The 14,755-nt window shown below is 51.4% G+C and overlaps 1 protein-coding gene across 6 annotated transcripts in view; it reads right to left on the reverse strand.

Moving 5' to 3' along the window:
- SHROOM2 (shroom family member 2) overlaps positions 1–11,822 on the reverse strand; it is a 136,475-nt gene extending 124,653 nt beyond the window's left edge. For 2 of the 6 annotated variants that reach the window (XM_033849633.2, XM_033849632.2), the window contains exon 1: positions 11,468–11,822. In XM_033849633.2, the coding sequence (XP_033705524.1) occupies positions 11,468–11,632 (165 nt within the window). In that variant the 5' untranslated portion in view covers positions 11,633–11,822. The remainder of the gene's footprint in view (positions 1–11,467) is intronic. The other 4 variants (XM_033849634.2, XM_033849631.2, XM_033849636.2 and 1 more) reach the window with 2 other exon arrangements.
- Positions 11,823–14,755: the final 2,933 nt, after the last annotated feature.

The raw sequence follows: 14,755 nt of genomic DNA on the forward strand, positions 1-14,755 counted from the left end.
ACAAAAAAACAACAACAACAAAAAAGAAAATTCCTGATTTCTCTCCAGATTTCGTTTGTTAGAATGGTCTAACTCTTGTAGTGAGTAATCAGAGAAACGTGTAATGGCCCAAATACAACAGAGGCTTATTTCTTGCTCATATACTGGTACTACTGGGAGGGCAACCAGGCTATGGTCAGCTAGCTTCCTCCCCAGGCATTCAGGGACCCGTGCTGATGAGGCTCTGCCCCAGGACCATCTTCATTCCAGACAACCAGAAGAGGAAAGCACGACAGGCAGTAAATGGCCTGCATCACTTCTACTTGCTTCTGATTGGGTAGAACTATGGCCTCATAGCTGCAAGGGAATCTGGGAAGTGTAGTCCAGCAGCATGTGCAGAAGGAAAAGGAGACACAGGCTCCAGTAAACAGATAGCATCTCTACCAAGCCTGTGGGTCTGACTCCATGCCCTGAAAGATTTTCTACTGCCAAAAAGCAAAGCGGTGAAGAAATGGAGTCTGTTGCCATGGGATATTTAACCTTCATCTTTCCTACTATTTTCACTTCCCAAACCACTTTTTAAAATCCAATTCTTCTGAATATCACATTGATCTTAAAGAGCTACCTTTCATTAATATTATAAAAAAGAAAGACCAGTATTATTCAAAAATACTTTAGGGACTTCCCTGGTGGTCCAGTGGTTAAGACTCCACGCTCCCAACGCGGGGGCCCAGGTTCGATCCCTGGTTGGGGATCCCACATGCCTGCTGCAACTAAAAGTCCACATGCCACAACTGGGAGTACGTATGCCGCAACTAAAGAGCCTGCATGCTGCAACTAAAGATCCCGCATGCCACAACTAAGACCCGGTACAGCCTAAATAAATTTTTTTTTTTTTTTTTTTCTTGCGGTACACGGGCCTCTCACTGCTGTGGCCTCTCCCGCTGCGGAGCAGAGGCTCCGGACACGCAGGCTCAGCGGCCATGGCTCATGGGCCCAGCCGCTCTGCGACATGTGGGATCCTCCCGGAACGGGGCATGAACCCGTATCCCCTGCATCGGCAGGCGGACTCTCAACCACTGCGCCACCAGGGAAGCCCCAATAAATATATTTTTTAAAAACCAGTTTTTGGTAGAAAGGAGGAAATAATCACTTCCAGTAGGCTGTAAATAGCACAACTAATGTACTGGTGCTTGGCATAAGATGTGTATTTGAATTAAATGCTTTTCTACAAATCCAATGCTAAACAGTCAGAATAAGTACCAAAATCTCTAGGAGACACATTAAAATGTTGCCATACAAAACCCAGCTTAAAGTCTTTCCATAATAAATTGGCAATTTCATACATTAACATTACTTTTTAAAGAAATTTTTTCACATTACTTTTTATAGTTTTCCAAATTCTTAGTGAAGCAGGATGAAGTAGGGGAAAGGGGGGAAGGCGGAGGAGAGATGGAATTTAAATCTACTAGAACTAGGGCTTCCCTGGTGGCACAGTGGTTAAGAATCCGCCTGCCAATGCAGGGGACACGGGTTCGAGCCCTGGTCCGGGAAGATCCCGCATGCCGCAGAGCAACTAAGCCCGTGTGCCACAACTACTGAGCCTGCGCTCTAGAGGCCGTGAGCCACAACTACTGAGCCCACGAACCACAACTACTTAAGCCCACGTGCCTAGAGCCTGTGCTCCGCGACAAGAGAAGCCCCTGTGATGAGAAGCCCGTGCACCGCAAGGAAGAGTAGCCCCCACTCTTCGCAACTAGAGAAAGCCCGCACACAGCAACAAAGACCCAATGCAGCCAAAAATAAATAAATAAAAATTTTAAAATGTTAAAAAAAAAAAAAATCTACTAGAGCTAGCTTTCCATACTGACTCATTTCACCCCTGTGTCAATATAGTGAAGTGGGAATGATTCTAGTTTGACAGCCTGAAGGATTAAGGGTGAGAAAAGGTTAAGGACAGAGTGCACGATTCAGCTACATATGCAAGACGTTCTCTCCAAACTGGAACCACTGTGGCCACAGCAGGAGGCAGAGATGACCACTCTCACGTCGCCAAGCAAAGCAGGGCTCCTCCAAACTGGCAAACCTCGCACCAACGTTCAAATCTGCCCTACACCAGAAACTTATGTTCAGTAGAGGAAAACATTACTATCTGAAGGGATGTGACCAGCGCAAAAGAAACAAGCGAAGCTATGGCCTTAAAGGAGTCCCCAGAGAAGCAGCCTGGCTAGATCATTCACCCACATGCACCAGCCTCCAAAAAACATTGTGGTCACCCACTCTTACATACCTGCAGACGGCAAGGACGAACTGAGCCCCCAACAGAAGGCAAACAAACACACAAAAAGCAGCGGAGCTCAGAAACGGAATCTACACGGCAAGAAGACATTTTGTAAAACCAGTGAATATTCTCAAAGATATGAAAGAAGAACCATGAAACAAGATCAGTATGGTATCAAAAAGGAACATTCGAGAACAACACTAACAAAACAAACAGACAAACAAAAAACAAACAACTCTGGAAATAAAAAAAACCCAAAAGCACACATTTAAAACTCAATGGAAGGGTTGGAAGATAAGGCTGTACAAAATCTCCGGAGAAGAACAAAAATACAGAGAAAAGAAAAATACGACAGAAAAAATTAGAGTTAGTCCAAAGGACTAAGAAACAGAAAGCTTTGGGACCTTCTTGGTGGTGCAGTGGTTAAGAATCCGTCTGCCAACGCTGGGGACACGGGTTCCAGCCCTGGTCCGGGAAGATCCCACATGCCGCAGAGCGACTCAGTCCGTGCGCCACAACTACTGAGCCTGCGCTCTACAGCCCGCGAGCCACAACTACTGAGTCCGCGTGCCACAGCTACTGAAGGCCGCGCGCCTAGAGCCCATGCTCTGCAGCAAGATAAGCCACCTCAATGAGAAGCCCGCGCACCAAAACGAAGAGTAGCCCCCGCTTGCCGCAACCAGAGAAAGCCCACGTGCAGCAACGAAGACCCAACGCAGCCAGAAATAAAAATAAACTAATTAAATTAAAAAAAGAAAAGAAACAGAAAGCTCTGTTGTCTCCCCAACAATACCGTACACCTGCAGAGGTTAGAACACCACCTGCAAAGAAAGTGCCTAGGGAAAACCGTCTCCAACTCAGACTTGCACACCCAACAGTCCATTTACTGTCAAGGTAAAATAACGACATTCTCAGATAGAGAAGGTCTCAAAAGACGACCCACTGTGTGTCTGAATATAGTAAAAGATTTTTTGCAACTGGGGAAGATGCGGCGGATGAATCAACGATATGCACATAGAAAATCAGGCAAAGAAACAAAGCGTATCCTTACACTTGGTGGTTATGAAAACTTGTGCAGGAGAAATAATCGTAGTTTGCACCACCAGGCTCAGCAAGTGTTGGCACTGGCATTCAAAACAACACACACACCGAATACTGCTAACCAAGTGGTTCTCAAAGGGGGCAATTTATTTTATTTTTTTATTTTTTTGCAAATGCTGTAACATTTTATTCTGTCAATTATGAGACGAAAAACAAATTTTAAAAATAAATTTTGTCTTTAAATAACTTTTTCTACATATTAACAAGATGCTTTAGCATTTATTTTTTTTTGTATTCATATTAGTTTTTCTTTTCTAACATCCTCATTGGAGTACAATTGCTCCACAATGGTGTGTCGGCCCCTGCTGTACAACAAAGCGGGTCAGCCACCCGCATACATACATCCCCACGTCTCCTCCCTCTTTTGTCTCCCTCCCTCCCACCCTCCCTGTCTCACCCCTCCAGGTGGTCACAAAGCACTGAGCTGATCTCCCCGTGCCACGCGGCCGCCCCCCACCAGCCATCTTCCCCACCCATTAATCTGTCGACGGACAGCCAGGATGCCCCCAGGTCCTGGCCCCTGCAAAGAGCGCCGCAATGAACACCGTGGCACATGACTCTCCCCCGAACCATGGTCTTCTCAGCGCACAGGGTTGTGTTTTTTTTTAATTTTATTTTTTTTATTGAAGTAGAGTTGATTTACAATGTGGGCCAATCTCTGCTGTACAGCAAAGTGACCCAGTTCTACACATAGAGACATTCTTTTTTTTTAATATTCTTTTCCATTATTGCTTGCCACAGGATACTGAATACAGTTCCCTGTGCTCTACAGTAGGACCCTATTGTTTATCCATCCTACATACAATAGTTTACATCTGCTCATCCCAAACTCCCAGTTCAAAGGGGGTGATTTTTGTCCCCCAGTGGACATCTGGCAACATCTGGAGACGTTTCTGACCATCTCGACTACCGGAGACGGAGGAATCTGTACTGGCTTCTCGGGGGTGGAGGCCAGTGATGCTGCTTCCACAGGGCACAGGACGGCCCCCCACGACAAAGAACTATGTGGCCCCAAACGTCAGTGAGGCTAAGGTTGAAAAAACCCTCTTCTAACCAAAATTATGATGTAGTTACGTTGGGAGTATGGGGGCCCAAGGTATGTGTCTGGGTAGCTGGTGTGGAAAAAAAGACCACATCTCAAGCTCCCACAGTGGGAAGTCAACAGTTATCCCGAAACGGAACAATGAAAGTAGCAGCCGTACAGAATATAGGCAAATGCCCAAAGAAATCAGCTAAAAAGTTTCAATAGCTTCTCTAGGGAAGAGGAAATGACAGTGGGGAACTGCTGGTATGATAACAAGCCCTGCAGAACTATTTGATTATTTCAACCCTGCAAGAACCACTCTGATAAAAATAAAAACAAATCTCAAAAAGATACAGTAAAAAAAAAAAAAAGATACAGTAACATTTTGTGTCTTTCCTCCCTTGAATAAGTAAAATGTTGCCTTTAGAGCCCACACAATCTACCCTGCCTGGGTTCTTGTTGACCTTCACAATTTGCCTTTGATCTAAAAGTCTTAGTCACCTTTGGCCAAAAGAAAGACAATCCCAACCCTTCCCAGGCCACGTAGAGCACTGTTCTTCCAGACCCATCCCACAGAGGCGGCAGACATTACCTCCAACTTCATACCCAGGAGATTTCAGAAAAACAGCCCAGGTTAAAAAAAAAAAAAGTCACCTCTGCATTGCAATTCAGAATATCCTGGCTTTTCAGAACAACCTTAGTTGTTCGAACCTAAAATAAAGTTAGTCCAATTATTTTTTAACCATATCCTACCGTCGTCCTTCCACTAAGATACGTTCCCCCAAAGAGAGGCCTTAACATTCGCACTGGTCAGGGAAACAGGCTCCACCTACCACAGGGCCATGCAAATATCGAATCCAGCAAGGTAACAGGAAAACAATTCTTCCAGAATACACCCTCCCTCTGTTGAGCACTGGCAAGGTTTTAAAAAGACCAAAAGAGCAATATGCAACCCTGAGGGCTTTCAAAACCCTTCGTGTGGGTGGAAATTGCAGCTTGGAAGAGAGCGGCTTGCATAATTCCTCATCAAAGGATGGCCCCATGCCTGACTGCAGTGCATGAAAAGTAAAAGAGGTAAGACTGAATAAAAAGTCTGTTCAGCCTTTAAGTCCTTAAATTATCTCGTTGACTGTTTACACTGCGCCCAGTGTACAAGAAGAAAAGCTCCCCAGAGCCCCGAAGAAATCCTCAAATCCAGGTTCATTTGCATGCTGACACAAAGCAACTTCGGCAAGAGGACAGCTCCAAAATGCCTTCCAAGTAGAAAAGCCAGCCCTTTGCAAGCTGGGAGCCCAGTTTCTTTGGCCGAGAAATGGAAAGGTGAATTAAGAAATCCCAGATAGTTAGGACAAGGTGAAAACGGCTATTTTTATGAGCCTTCCATTCTCATTCTCTTCTACATTTAGCTCTCGGGCAAACCTGTTTTCTTCTTTTCAAAAGGTGAGTGTTAGGACATGTTACGAAGCACTCATAACTGAACCAGGAAGGGCAAAATCCATCACGATGCAGGAGTGTGATGGACAGCTTACGTTTATAGCTTTTCACACTGTGGAAGCTTCTGGATTTATAGATGTGAGTCCTGCTGAATTAACTTCTACGAGAGGAAGAACCCCCCACCCACTGCACCTCAAAGCTCCAGCACCAGAGCTCGGGATGGGACTTGGGTCTCTCTGCCAGACTTCCCACCCCTGCACCCAAAACACCTCAAGAGGACCAGGGGTAAGAACTAACAGGACCCAGCTAGGCACAGGCTGGGACAGGGGAATAAAGATATATCTGCATGCCAGCTGGCAAGACAGGTCTTGCCTTTCCACCAACTGGAAAGGGGTTTCAGCACAGGAAAGAAAACTCACCCTTCTTTTTTTTTTTAACCGTACTATTAATTTTTAAATACAAATGAGTCTCTGGCATTACACTCCTCTGAACAATCAGCAAACTGCAGCTGGCCTCCAAGAGGCTGGGATCTCACAGTGCCCAGGAGTTGCCTCGGCCATAACAGTACCCACAGCACCTGGGTCTGCCGAGGAGGGCGCCCAGCCCTCGCCCACCCACCATTTATTTCTATGGAGCCCTGGGAAAGCGGCAGCGGTCCTTAGATGGGTGCTGACGTGGGATTGTACTTCGACACCGACATCGAGCAAAACCCAGAGAGGCTGAGATCCATCGGTTCCCGATACACAGCTGAATTCAACACACCCCCCCACCCTTTTTCACAGCCTTCAGTGGTAACTGATAAAGAACTTGGCTCTTGGGGGCAAATATAAGGACGTCCAGACAACAACTTGTCCTGACCAGGGTTGCCAGGTCACCAACGACCGTGACTCAGCACAGCCCATGAAACGGAGCGCCTTTCAGACCACCGCGGAAGGGACCTCCCACCCCCAACCGACAGCTAGTCTCTGCCCCAAGCCTCCACCATCAGGAGCTCTAACGGCTGACACAGGACATGTGCCACCTGGGTGTGTGGGCCAACCCCCCCAGAAACGTGCCCCGCTTCCCCTCCACCCCGCCTTCAGTGTGCAGACCAAGAAGGACGTTTAAGGACACGGCCTGGCATCCAGCGAACGCCGCACGGTCCGAAGGCTCCCAAGAGGGTGCATAGGCTGGGCACCCCAAGCCCCAGCTCCCCCGCACCACCCCCCAGGACGGCTCTGGTCCCCAAAGGCAACCTGAAAATCAACGGGTTCCCAAAGGAGCCGCCCGTGGGACCAGGCCAGGCCCAAATTACTGTCCTCTTTGGAGCTCCTGGCTGAGGCTCTCTTGCATTCTTGGCGGGAAGGGGCGGGGAGGGCTAAGAAACGGTGAAAAGGAGGGCCAGGGGCTTCATTCCTTCCCCGGTTCACAAACATTCCTGAGGCCGAAGGGGGCCTGCTGACACCCAGCTGGCCCACTTAAGGTTTCCTAACGAATCCCCAAGGGCCCTCCCCTCCTGGAGTTCTAGCCCCTCCAGGGCCACGCTAGAAAGCAGGCCCTAGCCACGCCCACGGAACTTCTACACTTGCTGAGCTGATGGGGAAAGAAGGCGCCACGCACACAGCAGGACCACGTACAACATCGCACCTGCTTACACAGGTCCTGAGAGGCCCCGCGTCAAAGCACAGTCTCGGAAACACTAACAAGTCAGAGTCTTTGGAGCTTAAGGCACGGACGTTATTTCTGCTCCCCTCCGACAGCAGTATGAAACACTGGGGTTCTGTGTCTCTTCCAGCCCTGGTAATACCTCAAGCTGCAAGTCAGTGTCAATGGAACGAACGGTCACAAATCTGGTTGCCACCTTGCTGGGGGACTTCAAGTGTGCGCTTTGAATTCCAGGAATGCCACTCCCGGGAAGTCAGTATCCCTGTAACTTCAACCGACCCAGAGAAAAGGCAGTCCTCCCCGGGCAGCCCCGCTGAATGCCCATGAAACACAGCACTCGGGAGTTCCTGCTTCCATTTCCTTTTTCCAGATACAAAAATGCAGATGAAGCAAGTATTTGTTTGAGTTTTACTATGTAAATAAAGCCTATCACCAGGGCCAGCGAGCGCTTAGGAAGAAAACAGCCTTCCCGGCCAAAGCTGACTATGCCAGGGGCCTCTGAGTGTCTTCAGAAAGAAGAATTCAGCACACGCGTTCAAAGCTAAAATCCTTTCAAAGCTAAAGGGATGTACAGTCACTCTAGCGAGAGTGACCTGTGCCCGGGAGACATCTGGCAACGTGTGCAGACTTTTCTGGTTGTCACAACTGGGGGGTGGTGTCAGTGGGCAAAGGCCAGGGCTGCTGCTGGACACCCTACAATGCACAGGACAGCGCCCCCGCCCCCAGCAAAGACACATCCAGGCCAGAACATCGGTAGTGCCAAGGTTGAAATACCCTCATAGGATGTGACAAAGTTACTGAAGATGGCATTGCAAGGGATTCCAGACAAGAGCAGATGGCAGCACGTGGAGAGAAAGCAGAGACGTGCAGGGTCAAGACCTGGTCCCGAGGACCCTTCTCAAGATTTGCCAGGTTTGTGACCTCAGGGCACACCACTGAACCCTCCTTGGCCTTAGCTGTTCCATCTACAAAATGGGCTAATGAAACTCCATCAAGGGGCTTCCCTGGTGGCGCAGTGGTTAAGAATCCGCCTGCCGATGCAGGGGACACGGGTTCAAGCCTTCATCCGGGAAGATCCCACACGCTGCGGAGCAACTAAGCCTGTGCGCCGCAACTACTGAGCCTGCGCTCTAGAGCCCGCGAGCCACAACTACTGAGCCCACGAGCCACGACTACTGAAGCCCACGCGCCTAGAGCCCGTGCTCCGCAACAAGAGAAGCCACTGCAATGAGAAGGCCGCGCACCGCAATGAAGAGTAGTCCCCCCTTGCCGCAACTAGAGAAAGCCCGTGGGCAGCAACAAACACCCAACACAGCCAAAAATAAATGAATGAATAAATAAATAAAATAAAAAACTCCATCAGGAGATCAGGGATTGAGCCAGCCTTGTTCTTGGCATCACTTCCAGTTCTAAGATGTACACTCCTATGAGGCTTTCAACTGAGACATCATCATCGTAAACAGAGTGCATCCTCCTACACTGGATCAAGCTTCTTCCAAGTCAGATTGTTAGAAATGAGCTGTATGATATCCCAGGGCTCTAATATGTAACAATTTAATTACAAGGTTTTTTAAATGCAAAAAAAAAAAAAAAGCCATTAGAAGGCCTATTATTTAACGAGCCCTAAAGATTTTTTAGTAGGTACTGGGAAAGGAAGATTCAAAGCTTGGATTCATCTACATTCTGGAGGTGGAACTAATTTCCCCAGTCTCCATCACAACAGTCTATTTCCATTTTTTAAGTGATTATAATGGACACGCTTTCCTTTATCCTTCTCTAATAATGTGACAGTTAATTACCAGCTGTTGGACTGTAAACATGCATCAGTGATGACTTAATGCAGGAGAAAAGACAAGTAGGTGAAATACTGCAAATACCATGCAATACAATGTGTGGTTAAGGAATATATACATGCATGTGTGAGCACACGTGTGTGCGCGTGTGAGGACACGTGTGTGCATGTGTACACAAGTGTGCATGGAAATCTGTCACAGATGTCCCAAACTGTCCTGAATCCTCTCCATCCTAAGCAAAGAAACCACATATCTCCAGTCACAGTACAGCACCTACAAAAACCAAGCAGCAGTTTAAGGGAGGGACATATGAGCATCTCAGATAAGACTCAGAAGCAGTTTTATTTCTGCAAAATCCTGAAGCACGATCTGGAAAGGCAGGGCGTGTACACCGCTACCAGCCTAGCCCTACCTACCCACACACCTTAGCAACTACCGTGACAGTCAACCCAGGGGCCCAATCAGGAGCAGACTGCCTGCCTCCTGTGCCCTGATTAGGCCCTGGTGTGTGTCCGTGGGTTTTACTGCCCACCTCCTTCAGTTTCTAGAACAGGGTCCTCTTGCACAAGCTGAGGAGAAACAACTAAGAACGCGTGGGGTTTTTTAGAACTTGAGGTACAGAGAAAGGAGGAGGTCCCCTTCTCCGGCTTCCGGTCAAACAACTGAATTTTAGAGTTTAAGTCCAGCTTTCTTACACTGCATAAGCCCAAAAAGCAAGATGTCATCTTAAATAATGTTTTACGACTTACTCCATCTGCTGTAAAGACAGGTCCGAGGAAGACAGGTTGAATTGCGCGCGCGCGCGCATATTCTTTTTTAAAAGAATCTGTAGAAACGATAAAAGTCTGAGTAACTTACCTGATATCTTTTTAACTTTTACCATCAGAAATGCCCGGTAAAACTTTTATTATTGAAAAGGCACAGGCTACTGTGCCTTAATACACGTATATGCAGGAAATGCCTGTGCTGCACAAGGTGTACACTCTATGGCTACTCCACCACATACATTTTTCCAAAGAATCCAATTCATTAATGGGTTTGCACATGGGTGAAACTTATAACAACAATGACAGCCTCTTTCCCCGGTTCCACATAAATTCAGTGCACGTCTCCCCTCAAAGTCTCTAGTTTTATAAATATAAAAATGAGAGAAAATAAAGATCAGAAGTTGAGTGTCTCATTTACTATCTAGACAACAAAGCCACACCGCCTCCCAAATTCAATCCGGTGGGGTGGGTTAGGAGTCACTTTAGTTCTTCCTGCTGTGGTGAAGCAGGAAAGCAGAGAAAACCAGTAAGTCACCTTCAAACGCTACTAGAAGCCAAGAATTTTTGCATTTTAAAGGGAACTTTGTCCCCAGGAATGGCGCGGCCCGGACCTTCCCAGAGAAACTGACCAACAGACACTTTTAACCAGAAGAAAACAGGACGACTGGTTTGCTGTCTGTGTGCTTTTTACAGGTTTATACGGGTTCGGCTGGTAAGTTTCAAGATGGTTTTCTGTTTCGAGACAAGAGAATTCAAAGTTACCCCTACACACACACACACACACACACACACACACTAGGAACTTATTTTGGGGGCTCAAACCCCACTTTCATAAAGGACGACGAAAAGTTTCAATTTGTTTTTGCAGGTATCCAGAGCGCCGTGGGTCTAGGGCTGGAAGCGAAAGTCAATAAATATTGATGGGCTTTCGGGAATCGAGAAGCTCGGCTGGCGGCAGCTGCTAGTCTGGGCTTCCTAGCGATAACGGGTGCAGGTCCAAGGGGTGCAGAAACAAATACCTAGACAGGCAAACACAGGTGGGGACGTCTCTGTCCACCCCCGGCACGTGGGAATGTCCCTCCCCGACCTCTGGGTAGGCCCACAGGTGTAGGCCGGCGCAGGCGAAGCCGGGAGTGACAGGGGACCCTGCCAGGCCCTTCCCAGGAGGGGGAGGGGAGGGGACCCGGAACAGGAGCCATTGAAACTGCGCGGCGCTGGGAGCCAGCAGGACCGGGAAACAACGCAGAGGGACCAAGGTGGCGCCCGGACCACACACCTATGCGAGTCCTACTACCCACGTCCTCGCAGGTGACCCGGGCGGACGCGCGTCCCGGGCCCGGGGGCGCGAACTGGACACCCCCTCCAGCGCTCCTACCCCCCAACGAGTCCCTCGGCCCCAGGCCACCTCCCGGCTGTCACCGTGCGTGTCCCGCGCCCTCCGTACCTTCGTGATAACCAGCGGCTCGCCGTGCTCGCGGCCGCCCTTCAGGGTGAAGCCCCAAGGGGCGCCGCCGCTCAGCTGCACCTCCACCAGGCGCCCGCCATCGGCCGCCCGCGCCTCGGCCTCTGCCAGGCGCTCTGGCCGCACACGGGGCTCTGCGCCCTCCATGGCGCGGGGCTCGGAGGCGGCGCGGCCGCTCAGGCCCCCAGGGCCGCCCGACCTGCGCCCATGCACTCGGGGGAGCCCCGGCCGGCCGAGGGCGAGGGAGGCTCCCGGCGCCCCGCCGCCGCCGGCCACTGGCAAACTTGCGCTGCAACTTGGGAGGAAAGTACCGGCCCCGGACAGGGAGGGAGCCGGGAGAACGCGCGGCGCGGCGCGGCGCGGCGCGCGGGGGAGGGCGGGCCCCGGAGGGGGCGGGCCCGCGGGCAGGGGGCGGGGAGCGGCGGGGTCCGGCGCGCGCTCGGGGGCTCGCGCCGCTCGGGGGGCAGGGGGCGGGGCGAGCGCTCGGGTTCCCGCGAGTTGCCCGGAGGGTGGGAGGCGGAGTGGGGGTAGAGGCGTGCCGTCCGGGACCCCCGCGGCCGCCGGCGGTGGGAGGGGCGGGGAGAGGCGCGGGGGTCGGGGGCGCGCGCCCGGGGCTCCCCAAGTCGCCCCGAGGCTGGGAGCGCGCTCAGGACTTCGCGCCGCCAGCCGAGTGCAGTGTACTGGGGGCCGGGGCCGGAGCTCACGCTCGGGGCGCGCGGAGGCCTGGGGGGCGGAGTGGGGGGCGCGCACTCGGGGTGAGGGGCGCGACCCGCGGGGCCAGAGGGCGGGCGGGGGCGGGGGCGGGGGCTCGAGGTCCGGGGGCCCCTCCTCCGTCTCGGGCGCCGGGCCGCCCTCGGAGGCTCGGGGCACGTCCGCTCGCTGTTCGGGTAGCCTAGGCGCGGCAGGTGAGGCGGCGGAAGCGCCCGCGCGGGCCGGCCGGGGCGAGGCGGGCCCAGCGGCGGCCGGAGCCCCCGGCGCCTTCCATCTTGGAGCGCGCGGCCGGCTGGCGCCCCCGCCTTTGTTCTCGCGGACCGCGGGCGGTGGGCGGCCGCGCAGGTGAGGCCGGGAGCGCCGCGGGGGTCCCAGCCGCCGTCCCGCGCCCACCCGCGTGCCGCCCGCCTGTCCCCGCGCCGGCCCACTGTGCCCGCAGCGCAGGGCAGCGGGATGGCGGGTCCCTGGAGCCCTCTGCGCGCGCCCGCATTGTCCGGCGCTGCAGCCCAGATACCGAGTGGCCGGTGTTGGCTCTTTCTGTAGTTACAGCTGAGGAAGTCATTGCGTTCAAACCCCGCTCTCCCTTTGGTACAATTGTGCCCAGAGGACTTGACGTATTAGGTATGTTACTGTTCTGTAGCTGGACGCTAGGAAACAGCTGGTTCCTCGAAGACGCTTCATCCAGGTGATGATGCAGGAAGTAGGTGGCAAGGACAAGCCAGGAGAGCGCAGAACAGAGAGTCAGGGGTCCCTGAGTCCTTGTCTGGGATCTGCCGCTGTAGAGCCAGGACGAGGAATCTCAGCAGCAGTCCCAGTGTCTTTAGCGGTCAAGAGAGATTTGCATTCTCTGGTTCTGTGGCTGATCAGTTGCATCTTATCCGGACAATTGAAGAAGGAGAGCAAGCTCCCCTGGGCACCGGTCATGGCGCTGGGCACGGGGTTACCGCCTCATAAATAACTCCAAGCTGCCGTGTCCAGAATGCCTCTAGTTAGAAGAATGAGGTGACTTTTCCTTTGTAAATGGAGACTTGAAAGGAAGGTGCCTGTAAAAATCCATCTCAAGTGTACCTTCGCTGTGGTGGTCACATTAAATTGCACAGGACTAAATACACGCCTATATATAAGCTTGGTGGATTGTATCAATTTTTTTTAAATAAATTTATTCCTTTATCTATTTCTTTCTTTATTTTTGGCTGCGTCCGGTGTTCATTGCTGTGCACGGGCTTTCTCTAGTTGTGGCGAGCAGGGGCTACTCTTCCTTGTGGTGCCGGCTTCTCATTGCAGTGGCTTCTCTTGTGGAGCACAGACTCTAGGCACGCGGGCTCGGTAGTTGTGGCGCACGGGCTTAGTTGCTCTGCGGCATGTGGGATCTTTCCAGATGAGGGCTCGAACCCATGTCCCCTGCACTGGCAGGCGGATTCTTAACCACTGCGCCACCAGGGAAGCCCAGATTGTATCAATGTTGACATCCCGGTTGTGATAGTATGTTATCATTTTCCGGGATGATCCCATTGGGAGAAGTGGGGTACAGGATACAAAGGAGGTCCCTGTATTATTTCTTACAACTACATGTGAATCTATAATTATCTCTAAATAAAAAGTTTAATTTAAAAAGTGGTTGGGGGGAACTTCCCTGGTGGTCCAGTGGTTGAGACTCTGCACTTCCAGTGCAGGGGGCACGGGTTCAATCCCTGGTCGGGAAACCAAGATCCCACATGCTGTGAGGATTGACCAAAAATAAGTAAACTAAAGAAAAAAAAAAGTGGGGGCTTCCCTGGTGGCGCAGTGGTTGAGTCCGCCTGCCGATGCAGGGGACACGGGTTCGTGCCCTGGTCCGGGAAGATCCCACATGCCGCGGAGTGGCTGGGCCCTTGAGCCATGGCCGCTGAGCCTGCGCGTCCGGAGCCTGTGCTCCGCAACGGGAGAGGCCACAACAGTGAGAGGCCCGCGTACCGCAAAAAAAAAAAAAAAAAAAAAAAAAAAAGTGGATGGAGGGAATTACCTCGTGGTCCAGTGGTTAGGACTCCACGCTTTCACTGCGAAGGGCCCCGGGTCAATCCCTGGTCTGGGAACTAAGACCCCGAAAGACTCGTGGCATGGCCTAGATACATTAAAAGTGGATGGAAAAAATAAATAAAAAGATGTATATGATCAACCAAAAGTTAAAGGACCATATAAATGCACCTAGAGTTTATGCACGTCCCCTATCCCAAAACATGCTGCCCCCGGTTAAAGCTGGTATTGACAAAAATCTCAGTTTAGGGCTTCCCTGGTGGCGCAGTGGTTGAGAGTCCGCCTCCCGATTCAGGGGACACAGGTTCGTGCCCTGGTCTGGGAAGATCCCACATGTCGCGGAGCGGCTGGGCCCGTGAGCCGTGGCCACTGGGCTTGCGCGTCCGGAGCCTGTGCTCCACAACGGGAGAGGCCACAACAGTGAGAGGCCTGCATACCGCAAAAAAAAAAAAAAAAAAAAAAAAAAATCTCAGTTTAAATCTCAGATCTTACCTGGGGCTGAAATATTCAGACCATTAGATTCACTAAAGCATGAAATCATTGCCT

The sequence above is a fragment of the Tursiops truncatus genome, chromosome X, assembly GCF_011762595.2.
Source record: "Tursiops truncatus isolate mTurTru1 chromosome X, mTurTru1.mat.Y, whole genome shotgun sequence".
NCBI lineage: Eukaryota > Metazoa > Chordata > Mammalia > Artiodactyla > Delphinidae > Tursiops > Tursiops truncatus.